The sequence below is a fragment of the Ailuropoda melanoleuca genome, chromosome 12 (genome assembly GCF_002007445.2).
Source record: "Ailuropoda melanoleuca isolate Jingjing chromosome 12, ASM200744v2, whole genome shotgun sequence".
Lineage (NCBI taxonomy): Eukaryota > Metazoa > Chordata > Mammalia > Carnivora > Ursidae > Ailuropoda > Ailuropoda melanoleuca.
The window spans coordinates 12,213,385-12,231,798 of record NC_048229.1 but is presented as its reverse complement, the minus strand read 5'-3'; the positions used below and the strand labels follow the sequence as shown (position 1 = coordinate 12,231,798).

General features: G+C 38.7%; 1 protein-coding gene across 1 annotated transcript in view; it reads left to right on the top strand.

The window, feature by feature from the left end:
* MED13L (mediator complex subunit 13L) overlaps positions 1–18,414 on the top strand; it is a 288,476-nt gene that overhangs the window by 264,124 nt on the left and 5,938 nt on the right. The window contains 10 exon segments of the mRNA XM_034638836.1: positions 1,380–1,572; positions 2,247–2,673; positions 3,229–3,448; positions 4,662–4,850; positions 8,972–9,195; positions 9,390–9,532; positions 12,516–12,674; positions 14,021–14,197; positions 15,413–15,570; positions 18,052–18,213. Of these exon segments, the coding sequence (XP_034494727.1) occupies positions 1,380–1,572; positions 2,247–2,673; positions 3,229–3,448; positions 4,662–4,850; positions 8,972–9,195; positions 9,390–9,532; positions 12,516–12,674; positions 14,021–14,197; positions 15,413–15,570; positions 18,052–18,213 (2,052 nt within the window).

The window sequence follows — 18,414 nt, the reverse complement described above, 5'->3', positions numbered from 1 at the left end:
AAAATTTTGATACAGATTAATAATGTAATAACCATAATAATTTAAAAGCCAGTGGATCATTTTATATATTTAGTACATAAATTACGGTTACTTTTGAAAAATTAGAATCATGAGTATCTTTGAAGGGTAAGTGCCACATTTTTTCTGCCAAAGTATATGTACACTGAATACTTTGTATCTTATACTTCTAATATCTTTATTTTTGGCAAGATTAAATGAAATTAGTGTTTATGAAGAACTGTGACAGGCGTATTATAAACATTACAAGAGTGTTTTAAAGAAGATGCCAAGTTGAATTTCTAAAATATTTCATAACAGAACATTCGCTATCTAGAAATGGATGGGCACACATGAAATAGTAAACTGGTGTGTTGCTACAAAGAAGTGAGGAGATGCTAATGTATGAGGTAATGGCATCAGTTAAGCCCCTAAAGGAACCCTTAGATACAGTAATTTCTATACAGTGCCTGGCCCATGGATGTGTAGTACTGTTAAATCATAAGGACCATAACACAGAAAACTTGTCTAAGCAGTTTTTTTAAAGCCAAGCTCTTCTCTTGGATGAAACTTACAACACGAGTTACAAAACATAAAAGGATTGCTGGATCTTTTTAGAGCCTAATGACTTTACTAGGATTGTTCATTTGGCGGTAGCGCGTACCTGATTAGGAAGAGTGTGCGCTAGAGAACTTTGTAGGGACTTGGTAGGTCCTCCGTTATCAACTCTAATAAGGGATAAGTGGGCTCTCCTGTTGGTGAATAGTTAGTTAAGTAGCTTATTTTTTGTAGGTGTATTATATTAATTCTTTGCCGTAAGTACCCATTAATGTCCTAGAGATTTAATAACACAATCTCATTGTGCTTGAAACAACTATTTACTTTTAAAAGTGATCAGCATATCCACTGCTTCAGTTGGCCTCTGCTACTGGTGATCTCCAAATGTCTGTAGCAGTGTAACAGATGGCCCATAAAATTTTAATGTTATCTTATGGGAAAACATTATGAGTAGGGATTACTTAAGAGGTTTTAGTGGACATATGTCTCAGTCAGCCTTTAGTAGGCAGGAATCTGGTTAATTCTTTATCTGACCATTAGCAATCAGGTAGTGCTCAGCAATCTTCCCTTGTGTGGGAGGAATTGGCTGGGGTGAAAAAACATTTATTTTTCTTTCGAGGGTCTAGGCCAGGTTTTGGAGAGACAGATAGCAGTCTCAGCATACATTATAATTACCAGAAAGGACCAGCGTATAATGTTGGTTTGGTTGCTTGTTTAACGCTGAAAGAAAAAAAAGTGAAATACTTCCATGTGTATGATAAAGAATTTCCCCCACTAAAGACAGGAATGGTTCCTGTTGTAAGTAACGATGTTTGTGATATCAGATGTGTAGGCTTGGACAGCACAAGCCCATCTGCAAAGTGCTGCGAGATGGAATCATGCGCGTGGGAAAGACCGTGGCACAGAAGCTTACTGACGAGCTTGTGAGCGAGTGGTTCAACCAGCCGTGGAGCAGTGAGGAGAATGACAATCATTCCAGACTCAAACTTTATGCGCAAGTTTGCCGCCATCACCTAGGTAAATGGAAATTTGTTTGGCCAAGTAGAATCTGAGAAGTAAAATAGCAAATTGTCCCCCTTTGGGAAGCAGCATTATGCTACTTTTGTCTCAGGTAATGTTAGTGTTCCATTACTGTATTTATTTAGGTCTAATTTCTGCATTCTACATTGTTAAATGCTAATTTTTATGTGCACACACATTCCTTAAAAACGATTTAAAGTTGCCTAAAGAAGTCATATCTAATTTACTCCACATTTTGAAAACTTAGCAGCAGGACTTGGTATTATTAACTGCTTAAGTTTAACTGACATTCCCAGGAGAATGTTGGAAGCTTTTAAAGCTCAGTACACAGAGGAGCATGGTGTACTGTGGTGGCTATAGAATACATGGCCTCTCAGTTTTCAGTGAAAGCGTGAGAGTCAGTCTGAAAGGAAAATGTTACAAGGAATTAATTTTGTCTTTTTTTTCAAATAAGCCTCTTCACCAGAATTTGTAGTAAGTAGTTTCATGTTCATTTCCGTGTTTGCAGAATACATACGCATATATTCAGGTGTGGAGATAGCATGTTGGGTGTCAGAATACTGCAGCCTGAAAGAATAATTTAAAAAAAAATGACTGTTCTAAATTTCTGATTCAGTCCAACACTGTGGAATATCACTGATGTCACTGACCCATTGCGTGTACTCTTTCAGCACCTTATCTAGCCACTCTGCAGCTCGATAGCAGCCTGTTGATACCACCTAAGTACCAGTCCCCACCAGCAACAGCACAGGGACAAGCTACACCTGGGAACAGTGGGCCTCTAGCTTCAAATTCAGGATCAGCAGCGCCCTCAGCTGGCAGTGCATTCAATCCCACCTCTAACAGCAGTTCTGGGAACCCTGCAGCAAGTAGCTCCGCATCTGGGTCCTCTGTGCCGCCCATCTCCTCGTCTGCCCCGGCTCCCGTTATTAACCAGATCAGCACTACCTCTTCTTCGGGATTCAGTGCTAGTGTTGGAGGGCAGAACCCCAGCACCGGGGCCAGTTCTGCAGATAGAACGCAAGGGAACATAGGCTGTGGTGGAGACACTGAGCCTGGGCAGAGCTCCTCTCAGCCCTCTCAGGATGGACAAGAAAGGTACGTTGTTTGCCAGTTGAGATGAGTGGCTCTAGCTTGGACACCTTATGCACCCTCCTGTCCCCCTCAACCTCATGAATCTTTCAATCTAGTGAAGTGCTCTATTTCTCTTCTTCCCCAAAGGAAGTAACAACTGTCAGTCTATTGCTTCAGTGTTAAGAAATTTGAGATGTCTTATAAACTTATTACTAAACTACTAGCTTTATAGTAAGTTTTACTGTTAATCCTACTATTGTTATGTGAACAGAATATATGGATAATAGTAATAGTAAGCTATTACCACTAACATAAATAGTATTATAAAACATCTTTTTAGAATATAGCCCCAGGAAAAAGAGGAAGTGGAAAAAGAGACCTCCCATTTAAAGGAGTATATTGTCATTTCCCACCTATCTTGGTACTAATTGGCTTGGTTTGCCTTCCTTTTGGTAATGTACATATTGATCTTATATTTAATATGTAATCATTGTCCAGGGCATCAGTGTGCTCTAAAACTGGTTTATTTTTTGTGACTTATATTTATTTTGTGTATCTCATAAGTGACTCTCTCTGCAGTGTCACAGAACGAGAGAGAATAGGAATTCCCACTGAGCCTGACTCCGCAGACAGCCAGGCCTATCCTCCAGCTGTTGTCATTTACATGGTAGACCCCTTCACTTACACTGCAGACGAAGACTCCACTTCTGGAAACTTTTGGCTGCTGAGTTTGATGCGCTGCTACACAGAGATGCTGGATAATTTACCTGAGCATATGAGAAATTCTTTCATTCTCCAGGTAACTATTTGCAACTTTATTTTCCGCTTTTGTTGTTCTTTTTGTGAAATACAAGTTCATGATTTTTTTTTAATTGGAAGTACATGAAAGCTATAAAGGAAAAGATACTCATAATTCTACCTTTAGATTAAGTCACCATTACATAACATTTTGGTATATTTCTAGCCTTTTTTGTGTATGTTTGTTTACAGAGTTGAAATCATTCTTTTAGTATAATTTTTAGTCCTTAATACTCATAAATACTTTTCCATGTCATTTAAAATCCTTACAAGCAGCATTTGTAATGAGTGCATGCTCTCCATATTTAATTGTTGTACAGTTAGATATTTAATTTGTTTCTAAATTTCACCATTATAAATAAAGGTGTAATAAACATCTTTATAATCTCTTTTTCACACTTCTGGTCATTGCTTAAAGCGTATTCTTAGATACAGTACTGATAAATAATGCCAGATTCCTTTCCAGAAAAGTTACACTTATTTACATTCCCTTCATTGAGCAGTCAGTGAGTGTGCCTCTTTCACTGCCACCTTGCCAGCTTTGTAGTGTAATAATTTTACAAGATTTTGATAATAGGTGAAAAATGATACCTTGGGTGTTTGGGTTTTGTTTTACTGTCACTTTCACTAAAGCCATCTTACAGTATTACAGTAATGATATTAAAGTTAGCAGGATAGGTTGTTGATTGTTTTTCATTGTGAAGTTTGTGTCTCACTTCCTTAGACAATAATTCCAAAGTTACCACGCACACTATGTTTATATATGATAAAAAGGAGAACTACATTAAGAAACAAGTTTTAAAATTTTGGAATATGGCAACAATAAATTGACAATTTATCCCTAAAAAAGGAACAGGGTAATTTCTAAGTGACAGTAACGTGACCTGTAACAAGATGACACCTCTTCTTCAGTTGTTGGTTCTTCTTTGTAATAGAAGATTGTATGTCATCTAAGGAATTAAGATTAAGTTATATATATATATAATGGATTTGATTTGATTTGATTTTAAGCAATCTCTACATCCCACGTGGGGCCTGAACTCACAACCCCAAGGTCAAGAGTTGCATGCTCCACCGACTGAGCCAGGCAGGCACCCCTTATATATTTTAAAACTAAAGCTCCCTGCCCTCTTTCAGCAAAGAATTCATGCCATTTCATTTTCCAAGTGCATTTAAGATCTAGTTTCTAGTTTTGCTTGTGTTTGTGTGTGTAGATTGTGCCTTGCCAGTACATGCTGCAGACAATGAAGGACGAGCAAGTTTTCTACATTCAGTACTTGAAGTCCATGGCGTTTTCAGTGTACTGCCAGTGCCGGCGACCTCTGCCCACACAGATCCACATTAAGTCCCTCACAGGATTTGGGCCTGCTGCCAGCATCGAGATGACCCTCAAGAACCCAGAGGTAGGTAGTAGCACAGCAGACATTTCCTAAAAAGTGCTTTTATACTAGGGCTGTGAGCCAGGAGAGTGGGCTGCCGGGTTGGTCTTCTGCCTTTGTTAAGAGTAGGAGGTTTCTCTGATCCTTAATTTGAAAGAGAGGAGGTAGTTCTCTAAACTTGTAAAATTTTTTGAGAAAAGAGGCAAGCAAACTCTTGGTGTTTTTTTGATGTAGGACCTAAGGCAAAAATATACTCATCAACTTTTACTAACTGATGTCCGACTTTCCTGTTTGTTATTTATTTTTGTTTGTTTGTTTTTTTAAAAGACTTTATTTATTTATTTGATAGAGATAGAGACAGCCAGCGAGAGAGGGAACACAGGCAGGGGGAGTGGGAGAGGAAGAAGCAGGCTCATAGCGGAGGAGCCTGATGTGGGGCTCGATCCCACAACACTGGGATCACGCCCTGAGCCGAAGGCAGACGCTTAACCGCTTAACCGCTGTGCCACCCAGGCGCCCCTGTTATTTATTTTTTGAAGCTAATCTGTTACTAAATCACTGACTTTCTTCCCTCCCCGGCGCTTTTCTCTCCTGGTGCAGCAGTTTTGTATGTTTACTCGTTTTCCCAAGCGTGTTTTTACAGGGACTTGCTTTCCTCTTCCTGTATCTCAGTGCTTCTGATCGATAAATGAATGCTTTTTCCCTTTATCTTCTTAAAATTACTTCCCACAAATATGTACCTCTAGCGGAATTTTAAAACACCAAACAAAAGTTGTATACTTCTTTTATTTTACTAATCACTTTATCCTGAAGATGGATGAACTGGGCAATGTTTAGAATTTTCAAAGCCTTCAAAACTCAGTTCCCACAGCTTTTATTGCATGAAAGATCACCCGTTTATAAGAGATAGCAAACACCCTTCACCATAAAAGAACTTAGAAACAGCAACACCTGCTGATTTTAGTTGGTAATGTAAGTTTTTCTGGAAAACTCAATGAGATACTTATCTCTTAGATAAATAAAAACTTAGAAGTGGGAAAAAATGAGGCACGTAGTTAATACCAGATTTGTTGTCACTTGATCCAGAAGAAACTGCTTAGCCCCCCACCCACATTCATTCTGCGGTTATGTACATTTCTGTCTTGGGCAGTTTAGGTTGATTTATTCTTTTGAGTTTCAATTTTTTCACTTTTGTTAACAGTTCGTCTGTTTTCTCCGTTAGCTTTTTCTAAAATTAAAAAAAAATTAATGTATTTCTACTTGTTTTTTTCTTTTGTCTCCAGAAATTGAGTTATTGCCTTTCTTTATAAACATAGAACCTTTTAGTTCTTTACCTCCTGTGGTCATTCTGCAGTTCAGATGCAGTTGTTCCTTATGCTTTGGTGAGAAGTTATCACAATTTCAAATGATAACTGATAGTGTTCTGCATTTTCATAGAGGGAGGGGAGGCTGACTTACCTGTATTAAGATGTCCTGTGGCATTACCTAAAAGTTTTAAAGTTTATAAGATACTGGCAGAACACTGTCAGTAGTTCATGAGATAAACAGATGAATCTAGATGAAAATAAATGGCAAAAATAAGCCTTTTTTTCCCTTTGCTTTGGAACAGGAAGAGAAATATATCATTTGGCTTTATTAAAAATAAAATCAAATGTTACGAGTATTCCTTGAGGTTTGTAAATTTTTACATGTATTATGGTAATGGTTAATTGCTAAATGCTGCCGCTCCCTCAGTCTGCAGCTAGAACAGGGCACTTTGATTCAGTAAATGCAGCTCAGCGTCTCCTATGTGCCAGGCACTGTGTTAGGTGCTGAGGACATGGTGATGGCACGACAGCCAGGCCTCTGCATCCGGGAATTCCAAATCTCTACCCCGGCACAGTCTTATGCAAGCACATTTTACGTAAGAAGGAATGGATTTTAGTATTTACCATGCAAGAAGAAATCCTGTCATTGGTGTCACTTTTGTTGTTTGTAGAATATCTGGTATCTGAAAAACAGTTTGGGAGTAATATTTTTCTTCGTGATTTATCACAGACTATATATTTTTTGACATTTAACCTTTTACTTTTTCCTAAACTTTTAGGAAATCTCACCTGGGCTGCTTTGTTTGAAAGCTTTATTGAGACATGATTTGCATGTTAAAACATTCACCCTTTTAAAAATTGCATAGTTCGGTGGTTTATAGTTTGTTCACAGAATTGTACAGCTATCACTGCTGTGTCATTTTAGAATATTTTGCCAACCTGGAAAGAAACACCATACCTATTAGCAGCCACTCATTTCCTCTCGCCCAGCCCTTGACGGCCACTAGCCTACTTTCTGTCTTTATGGAGTTGCCTGTTTTGGACACTTCATATAAGTGAATCATGCAATATATAATCTTTTATGTCTGGCTTCTTTCATTTAGCATGTTTTCAAGGTCCATTCATGTCCTAGCTTGTATAGTATTTTATTTCTTTTTATGGTTAAATGATATTGCATCATAGAGGTATATACTACATTTTGTTTACTCATTCTTTAGTGGATGGACATTTGGCTTTTTCCACTTTGTAGCGATTGTGACTAATACTGCTTTGAACATTTATGCACAAGGGTTTATGTTCAAAATATTTTCCATTTTCTTGGTAAATACCTAGGAGTAGACTTTCCAGGTGTAGGGAGAATGAATGGATCGATGATAAGGTTAGCTTTGAAACTTTGAGCACATTATTGAATATGTCTAGGCCTGTGTTTTGTATCCTTAGAATGAAGGAATTGGATTAGACTCTATCTCAGGTCTTTATTTTAGCTTTAAAATTCTATAATTCCATTATTACTATTTTTTATGCCATAAATATATATATGTGTGTATGGATGAATATGTATTAATTCAAGGGTCAGCAACTATGGCTGTGGGCTCAATCCGGCCTGCTACAGCCTGTAGCAGTATGACCTGGGTAAGAATGATTATTCCATTTTTAAAAAGAGAAGAATACTCAGAAGAAGAGAGCCCCATAAAGCCTAAAATATTTACTGTCTGTCCTTTATGGAAGTGGGCTGACCCCTGCTGTAGGTTATGAAATATTGAAATGTGTATAATAGCTGTAAAAAGAAATGGTGACAACTAAATTTTGTCACAGTTTGTTTAAAATATTTGTCTTACTGGTAACAGCTAATGCTTTGATTTCTTAAATCTCTCACTCTCTCTCTCTCTCTCTCACACACACACACACACACACAAAAGTATAATATACATACTGAAAAGTACCCAATAATAAGTGTACTACTTGATGAATTTTCACTAAACACATCATGTAACAAGCACAAGAAACAAAACCTAAGAAGCATCGAGAAACCTCATTCATGTCTCTTTTAGTCATTCTGTTGGTAATCAGTGTTCTGACTTAACAGCAACATATCTTGCCTGTTTTTGACTTTCATGTAAATTGACTCATATAATTGGTATTTTCTACGTCTGGCTTCTTTTACCCAGTGTCTAGATTCATCTGTTCTGTTGCGTGTAGTGGTAGTTTTACATGCCTTTGCTGTTTAATATTCTGATAGTATAACTTTTAACACCGTTTATCTTCCGTTTTACTGGTGATAGGCATTTAGGTTATTTTTTATTTGGAGCTGTTAGGATTAAAACTGGTGTGAACAGTCTTACACCTGTCCTTTGGTAAACATGTATGTTCATTGGATTGGGTCACAGGATATGTGTGTGTTTGGCTTTAGCAGAGATAGTCACTTTTCCAAAGAGATTGCATCACCAGCAGCGTACGAAAGTTCTAGTTGTTCTGCATTCTCACTGATACTTGGTGTATTCTTTTTTACTTGACATTCTGGTGGGTATGTAGTAGTATCTCATTGTGGTTTTAATTTCTGCTTTCCTGATGACTAATGAAGTGGGCCTGGTTTACTTTCTAAAATAGTAATTTCCCTTTAATAAGGAAACATGACTTGATTGGGGTTCCCTAGCTGATGTCACTTAAACTGTCTTTTTGTTTTTTGTTTTATCATTTAGGATTTATGTATGTAATACTTCTGGGGGGCAGTCTGTTGTCATTAGTTCTTCCTTTTGGTTTCAAGTGCTATTTAGGGTTTTGTTATAAACATTGAGTTGGGTGGTTTTGTGTTGATACTGATTTTTATTTTGATTTCAGCGACCCAGCCCAATCCAGCTTTATTCCCCTCCTTTTATATTGGCCCCAATCAAAGACAAGCAGACGGAGCTCGGAGAGACATTTGGGGAGGCGAGCCAGAAGTACAACGTGCTCTTTGTGGGCTACTGTCTGTCTCATGACCAGCGCTGGCTTTTGGCTTCCTGCACTGACCTCCATGGGGAATTATTAGAAACTTGTATTGTAAATATTGCTTTACCAAACAGGTGAGGAGCCTTGGTGTTTATGCTGCGTATAAGTTGATGCTGTGCCTTCCCTCAGATTTGAGTCATTTTGATTTTCCTGTCTAAATGCAGTGGGTGCCGTGCGGGTGGGTTCTTTGGAATTTTCTGGGTTTTGTCTCGCTAAGTGATACCTTTGACTTATTTGGGGACCCCTTCCTCACTTCTTTATTTTTTAGATCACGGAGGAGTAAAGTATCTGCACGTAAAATTGGACTACAGAAGTTATGGGAGTGGTGCATAGGTATTGTCCAAATGACATCTCTACCCTGGAGAGTTGTAATTGGCCGACTTGGGCGGCTTGGCCATGGGGAGCTTAAAGGTGAGAGATTCCTGAAGCAGTCAGTATAGGAAACAAAGGAAGAGGGTTAAGCTAATGTCCCTAACTGAGCTGAGGGAGAAAATTGTAAAGTTGGTAGTAAGAATAAAGCAGATTTAGATTTTCTGATTCTTTTAAATGTAGTTTTAAGCTCAGTTTTTAAACTTTTCATTTTCAACAAAACCGTTTACCAAAGAAAATCTTAAATACTGAACCCCAATATATAAGACAGGAAAAAGAATGTTTTATTAATATAAAAGTGATGATCAGTAAATTAGAACTTCTAACATTTATTTATGTGCTGAGTCAGTGAGATCAAGTCAGTTTTAACACGAAAATTTAAATGAGAGATCATGGATGGTAGTAGAAGTCTTATATACGAATAGACTTCTGTTTCTTCTATTTATTTTTGGTGATCGATGGTGATATAGTTTGTATTTATTTTGTGTTGGTGGCACAAGAGCTAGATAATCCTGATTTACAAAGACAAGTAGTTGCAAGTTGGAACGGTCTTTATTCATGTTGCCACTGTCTGATAGACTTCAGTCTGGACGCTTAAGAGAGCAGACTTTTTAAGTTGAATCCCCAGGTATACCTACCAACTGCTAATATTTCCCGTCATAAATATAACAGTCAGTCACAAAGCACAAAGTGACCAACAGCACAGCTGACCACTGGCAGCAGCGTTGCCTGGCTTTGAGCCAAGCTCATTTGCTATCTTACTGTAGCTACTTTACGTGAGCTATTTTTTTAAAGCCTTATTAATTAACAACACATTTATAAAAAGTTCAGTGTATACATATAGATGGGAGAAATTTTTTTTTTCCTAAGGTCTACACAAAAGCAAAGCATATGTCACAAATTAGCTTGGTGGTTTTGTGCATTCAAGTATATCAGAGCAGAGTCTGCAACTTTCTATGTAAAGGGCCAGGTGATACATATTTTCAATTCTGCAGGCCAGCTTGTCACTATTTCAGCCTCTCAGCTCTGCCACTGTGAAGTCAGAGGAGCCACAAACAATACCTAAGCGAATGGGTCTGGCTCTGTTCGAATAAAACTTTATTTCTGAAAACAAGTGGTGAGCCAAGATTTGGCCTGCAGACCATAGTTTGCGGAACCCTTGCATTGGAGTGCATGTATTGTTTCTTTGCATGAAATTCGTATCAGGTATTTGTGGAACCTCTGAAATAAAACCCCTGATACGGATACAACCTGCATCGTAGCAAGTGCTTGAGTAAGTTAACTCTTAGGGTTTATAATAGCAGTTTATACATATGTTATATTGCATGAGTATTAAATGTAAGTGTTTTCTTAGGAATCTATTGTGTGCGGTTTTTTTTTTGTTTGTTTGTTTTTTTTACTAATTATACTGAAGGCCAATAGAAACTATTACCCTTTTCATTTATAAGTATGATATTCTTTAAAAAATCTTGTATCGGTAGCCTGGAGGTCTGATGCATTGGGGGATTCATCATTTCATTTCTGTCAGAATTCCTATCCCATCTCTTGGTTTGCCTTACAGTCACTCTTATCTCTTAAAGGGTTTGAGCTGCTCTTAACCCTTGGGAAAAGTTAGAATATAATAGAAAAAAAGGGGATAAAAATGTAGCCTACTAGTCTAGTCACTTGGTGTTTCGGACAATTATTAAGGCCATTGCCTTTCCTTGTGTGATTTTTTTTTTTTTTTAACAGGGGCACACTCCTCTTATCCCTTAGGGGAAAGGAATATAAGTGTGTCTCCATCCCCTCAAAAGGTTGAGAGACAATGTACTTTCAAGGGACAAAGAGACCAAGAAGAGCCTAGTGTACATGAAATCAGTTTACCAATCTACAGTTCATTCCTTTGGGGACCTGAGCTCTGCACCACATTGCATTTCTGTGGGACAGTGTCATGTGCACCTACAGATTTCAGAGTTGACTGTGTGAATTTTTGTTTCTTATCACCAGAGTATTTGTAATAAAATACAGATACTGCCTTTCCTTTCTTACTTGGTTTTAAATACAAAACTCATGCCTGTTTGATTTTTCTATGGCTTTTAAAAATACATTCTTCATGTGTTTCATGTATTTCACTTTATTTCACTTTTATTTCAGCCACTTCAGTTTAAAGTTCTTTAGGAATATGAAATAAGAAAAAATTGTTCCTTTCACCTCTTTAAGGGGAGAACAGTGTGTTTGAAAAAACTACGTGAAAGTGGAAACCCATAGTGAAGTGGCCTTTCCTCCACAGGATGGTGGGGTGGGACACAGCGCGCTGCTGCCGGAGCCTGGCACGCTCCATGTGTGGCGGGGGTCAAAGAGAAGACTAAGTACTTTTCCATTCCCAAAGTAACTTAACCCTCTGCAGTTCTCTGAGTACACGTAGTGCCTTTGTATGGAGGCAATAAACAAATATTAGAAAATTTGTGCCAGCGTTTTAATCTGAACAGTTAGTGTGACATCATTTGGAGTGCTTCACTCACACCCATTGTTTATCAGCTCTCTTGGGCCTTCTAAGAAGGGTTCTCCTTATTTCTGCACTGCTTGCCTTTCATGGAAACAACCAACCTACAACAGTAAACAGAACTGAGGTTAGCCTCCAGCTGTGCATTCTTCTAAAGAAAAGTGCTGATGTGGGGGTGGGGGGCAGGCAGTCAAAGAACCAGACCTGGAGAAAGAGGAAGAGAAGAAAGGATAGAACAGATTGGCCTCATCATCAAAAAGCATTTGAAGCACCTAAATCTATGTGGGTCTGTGCTGGACTCTCTCAGCTCATTTCAGACATGATTTCGGTCTACAGAATAGTAGGCCTTTGTTTCTTTGTTAATGAAGTGTAAGAGAGGTCAAGGAACATTTTCTGTGTAGCAAGGAGGGGAACCTGTATAAAACCTTATTCCCTTTAGGCCAAATCCTGGAAATTCAATTACCAGGCAAATCTGGTAAAACGCATAAACCTCCTATCAATATAAATTTCTAAAGACTGTGTATGACTGATATTTGATTTCAGATTGGAGTATCCTCCTTGGAGAATGTTCACTACAGACAATCAGCAAACGGCTCAAGGACGTGTGCCGGATGTGTGGAATTTCTGCCGCAGACTCTCCTTCAATCCTTAGTGCCTGCCTGGTTGCCATGGAGCCCCAGGGGTCCTTCGTAGTGATGCCAGGTAAACCTCTTCTTGTCAGTTTCATTAATTAGGTATTACATCAGTTCAACTCACTCAAACTTAAGTCTACAGACAAGTGTAGAATAGATCTTCATTATCTTTGTGAGAGAAGATTATACTTAGGGTTCAAAAATGGAAATTCGGTCTCTTCCAAGGGAAGGGGTTTGTGACTTTGTTATCTTTATTGACCATCATTTGGAAGAGAGCCTAAGACTGAGAGCTCTTAGAGTCATGGCCAGTTACTGTGGCCTGACCCTGATTGTTGTTAGTGTATGAAGGTCACCCTCCAGACACCCCTAAAGGGGACACCATGGTCATGGTACATATTTGAATATTCTTTTGAAGACAGATATTTGACAATCTCTAAGCAGCCTCGAGAGGGTATTTTTGAGTCTTTCTGATGTGGCTGAGGATGAATGGTGAGATAAATACAGAGGTAAAGTAGTTACCGCAGTATCTGGCCCAGAGTAAGTGCTCAGTAAATGGGAGTGCCAGTGTGTGGTTAGCCAAAAGATTGTGGCCACAGAGTTTTTTAAAAATCAGCAACTAAGCTATTTTATAATTTCATAACTAAGCAATTTTCTGTCTAATTTTCTTTTTTAGCCTGCTTTTATCCTACAGATATGTCTCTGATCAAATGGGACATCCTGTCCACTTACTGCCTATAAAAATCAGTAGTGTTATGTGAGAATGAGCTTACTCGTCGTCAGTCCAGTGAGCAGCAGATGTCCTCTGTTGGCTTCCTTAGACTCTAGGTTAATTGTTCCCTGCACCACTTGGGCATATTTAATAACTTTTTGTTCTCTGTCCTCCTCATGATATGGGGATAGTAGTTGTACCTCGAGGTAGCTATGATGACTGAATGAGATGATGTCAGTGAATAGAGAGTTGAGCAGGGAATCTGGCATGTAGTAAGCACTCAGTAGATGCTAGTTATCATAATTATTAGTTGAATGGTACCATTTCTACAGAATTGTATCATTTAGGAGAACAGTCCTTTATAAATTGTGAGCAACCACAGAAAGAAAGTGGGGGATTTATTTTTAGAAATGCTTCTTATATAAATAATTAAAACGTATTTGGTCGGCACAGTCTTAACCTTTCCCATGTGACATAAGGCTTGGGTTATCATAGCTGTACACTCTGAGTCCGTTTTTTGGAAGATATTTAAACACTTAGGCGGAACTTTAACATGTATCCATCTCAGCAGTTGTGTCAGACTCCTGTCTCTCCAGCTCAGGTCCTCCTAAAACTTCATTTCTGGAGTTGTTTACTGATGCACTGAAGGAACTGATACAGTTCTTTCTCTTTCTTTCTTTCTTTCTTCCTTTTTTTTTTTTTTAAAGATGCTGTCACAATGGGCTCTGTTTTTGGCCGAAGTACTGCTCTGAACATGCAGTCATCTCAGCTGAACACCCCTCAGGACGCTTCCTGTACACACATCTTGGTGTTTCCGACATCGTCAACCATCCAGGTGGCTCCAGCCAACTATCCCAACGAAGATGGGTTTAGCCCCAACAATGGTGAGTGTGGAAGGCCACGTAAGGATAGAGCTCAAATTCTCCAGCAAGATGCAGAGCTGAAGTATGGAGTCAGCGAGCTGCTGCATGTGTTACAATAAACAACATAGAAAATATGAAGAAGGGATTAAAGGCTGGAGAATGTTTGGTTTTGAAGATTCATGTACACTATTATCAAGACCAAATAAGTATTTTCCTCTCTTGTGTAATTAATTTTCTACTGTTTTTCTCCAAAGGCAAAAAAGCCCTGGTTGCTAGTGTCCGGCACATGGGGGCCGCTCTTAGTAAACAGCTGCTGATCTGATTTGAGACTCGCAGGCAATGTGAAGCAGCTCCTGTCTTTAGCTGGTCATTGGGAATCTAACTTGCTCCAAAACAACTCCTTATTTGATTTTTCTTAGTAGATTTTTTTTGGCTTGATTATCTATTAAGGCATTTGTTAAGTAGTGGTTACTTATAAACTAAAATGCCCAGTATTATGTAGCCATTTGCATTGTTTCTTGAAGATATTTTAATAGCTACGGCATTTACTCCTGTTAAAGGGGGAGGGTAAAAGGATACCAAATTTTATACATAGTATGATCAGAATGGAGTAAAAATATGAGAAAAAGAATTGTAACAAAAACATTCACAGTACTTGCATTCTGGGTGATAGTTTCCCCTTTTCATACTTTTCTTTCCAAATTTTCTGCTGTGTGTGTACCTTACTTTTATATCGTGGGAGAAGATTTTGTAATGGAGACATCATGCTTTGATCTGCTTTTGGGATAGGCCTCCTGTTTCAGGGCAAGTTCACACCTATTAACATGTATTAATTCAACCTCCAGTATTTTAGATGCTAATTGGATGAATAGGTGAAGTCTGATGTTTTCTTGGATGGTGTCAGTTGTAGCTTTTTTTAATAATTAAATTGCTTCTTTAGCTGTTTTGCCATCTTTTTATGTGCCTTCAGAAGCTATAGAGAGTGTGGAGTTTTGTTTTATGTTCTTTATTTCTCCAGTCTGTTAATACTTCACATTGGAAGATCATTGAAGAGAATGCAAAATGCAAAAATAATTTTCAGCACCTTGTACCCAGCAGACACACGTTAAATAAATCTTAATAAGTTGTTAACAGTGTGTGCTTGTAACAGTCATGGGCCAAAAAACAAGAATATTGTTTAAGTTGTGGATATGGATTATTTTTTAAAGTTTTGTGCTTTTTCTCCTCCTTTTCTAGATGACATGTTTGTTGACCTCCCATTCCCAGATGATATGGACAATGATATTGGCATATTAATGACTGGGAACCTCCATTCCTCTCCCAACTCCTCCCCAGTTCCTTCCCCAGGCTCTCCTTCTGGAATTGGTGTGGGCTCTCACTTCCAGCACAGTCGGGTAAGGGCGATTTGAAGTAGGTTGTTTAAAAAAACCTCGGCCTTGAGGGAAAATAATCCTCTGGAAGTGTGATTGCCTCTTTACTTCATGCACCTTTCTTCTTGATGGTCTTGGTCCCTGGTACAAGAGAAATCAGTGTGAAAAAGTGACTCTGTAGTTCTGTTTTGATTGAAGGCAGGAATTAGAAAGAAATGGATTTTTATTCCTGAAAATGTTCTGATGAATATGTTTTATCAGAAGAATAGTCCTATTACAGCAGGAAGTCTTTTTTGCAATTAACTGTTTTCTCAGCAAAAATTAGTTTTGGTTGCTTGCTGCTTCCCGGTTATTTATTTATTTTTTTTGCCAAAATAGTGGCTTTTTGGAGGCTAGTTCGACAGCCCTGCTTTATTTAACATGTAAAGTGACTCTCTTAATTGAAGAACACATTGTTGATGGTTGATTATTCTGAAATGAGCTTTACTTTTCTTGTTTCGTGTCATGGTGCCTTGATTTATATCTTTAAAAATATATCTTTACTTATAAGATATATTTAAAGATATAAATGTATCTTTATTTACAGTCTTTTCTGTAGCCAGGTTTCGAGATGGCAAGGGCCCACAAAAGGTTGTTTTGGAGAAGTGTCCAGATTAATGCCCTGGTATTAAAGAAAAACACCAGAGCTGACAACTTAGTTTCATCATTAAATATCCCAGGGATATTGGAGGTGGATTAACAGGATCGAAGAGTTAAAGGTTCTGCTGTAGCTTGTGTTCACTTTGTTTAAAAGCTAGATGATTCATGTCTTATCACTCTTTTGTACCTTTTATTTAAAACATTGTGAGATTGAGGGTTTAGGACATAGAAAAATGTCTCTGTCTTCTATGTTAAACTGGGCAAGCATAAACAGCTTTGCTCACACTCATTTAAAGACAGAGCTGTAATAAGAGGACTTAGGTTTCTGTCCTCGGGACTTTCATTGCCATCCTGGAGTTCATTGAGGGACAGTCAAGAGAAAGAAGATTTAAAATGTTAGTTACAGAGCAGATGAAACCAGTTAAGAGCAACTCAGTAGACTTACCCTCATGTAATTGCGTGTCCCCCAGTCCTCCTTTCTAGAAGGAAGAGCTTTTTAAATGACTTTATTTCCTCCATAATCATTTGCCAGTTAATGGCAGTTTATTGGTTCTTTGGAGATTGTTGTGAGAGAGGAGCCAAGATCACAGATTTTACATCAGGTAGTTTTAATTTAGGATTAACGTAAACTCTAGAAGCAAATAGCATTGCAGCTAAGAACACATGCCCTGGAGTTTAATCGATGTAGCTCAGAGTTACAGCTGCATGGCTTCTAACTTGGTGACCTTGACCAAACTTGCTTGACCTTTCTCAGCCTCACTTGCCTTATCTGTGAAATGGAAATAACAGCAACCACCTTTCAGTGCCCATGGTTGCACTTTAGCTTATCCAGGAGCAAAGAATTGGTCTTTGAAGTGTCATGTGAGTTTTGTAAGAAACAGAGCTTTGCTGTACTTTCTGCCTTTGTCAGATCCTCAAGCCCTGAAGTCTGAGATTGAATGTCAGGAGTTTAAACAGCACTGTTCTGAAGCTGGTCAGGTGGCCCTTTTCTGTCTTGAGCACCTGCAGCCAGATGACCCCTGAGAGGCTTTCAGTAGTTACTCTCTCTGAACCATTAAACATTCTTTGATACCCAGTTAAGGCATTACAACAGAGGAAAGAATTTTTCAGGGTTGCAGCAAGTTTTTATTTTTTAACCAACTCAGAATTAATACAACTTGATGTGATAGTTGAGGATTATTTTTCTCCTCCAAATGGAGGGCCTTTGAAAACAAACGATGACTTCTTATTACTTCCATTAAAGGTACATTTCAGCTCTTGGAGCCAGCTAAAAGAACCAAAGATGAGGAACCTGTCAATTGCTGAAATGTACAGTAAGGCTCTCACGGGTCTCATATTAAGGCGTTTGCTGAAAATTAAAACAAGGCCTCTTCACGGGCAGATCTTACACTGCTGGGAGGTCAGGGACACTGTTGTCACAAAAAGAGTGGTGCAGTGTTATGTTTTCCTAACATCCGTCTTCTTGACAGTAGACGTCAGGTGTGCACGTGTATTTTGGTTGGTTGCTGGTGAAAGATCACCTGGGGTGCCTTCAGCTGCCAGAGGCCATTCTTTCCGCCTTTAGTTTGATGCCTGATGCCATGGAACCCATCTTACATGTAACAGAAAAGAAACCAGAGCAAATAAATCTGTATTTGCTTGACTGATGAAGTTAGTTTTGCTGATACCTTCTGCCTGGGCCATATTTCTCATCAGATGTCTGTGGGTGCCTCCTCTGTTGACCTTGCTCAGTCACCTGGCGTTTTCATGTGAAAAGCTGCCAGAATGGGGTCCACAGTGTGTAGAGTGACTTGGTAAAAAGTTGATTTGCAAAGCTTTATTTGAAGTGATAAAGGCTGATCATGGTCTTGGGACTTTGTTTTTCAGAGTCAGGGTGAGCGTCTTCTCTCTAGAGAGGCACCTGAGGAGCTAAAGCAGCAGCCTCTGGCCCTCGGGTATTTTGTATCAACTGCCAAAGCGGAGAATCTCCCCCAGTGGTTTTGGTCATCGTGTCCCCAGGCTCAGAACCAGTGCCCCCTCTTCTTAAAGGTTGGTTTGCTGTCATATTTGAAGTTTTTGGGAAGAGGGACATATGCTTAAATTCAGGTTTGGTTAGAAACTTGTGTCTCAGTCACCACAGTCTTACTGTGTTCCCTGTTTCTTTCACATCTTCTTTCGCTCTGAGGGTATTTTAATTACAGTTGTGGGGGGGGGAGTAGAATTCAGGAGAGGAACCCAGAACCGTGGCAC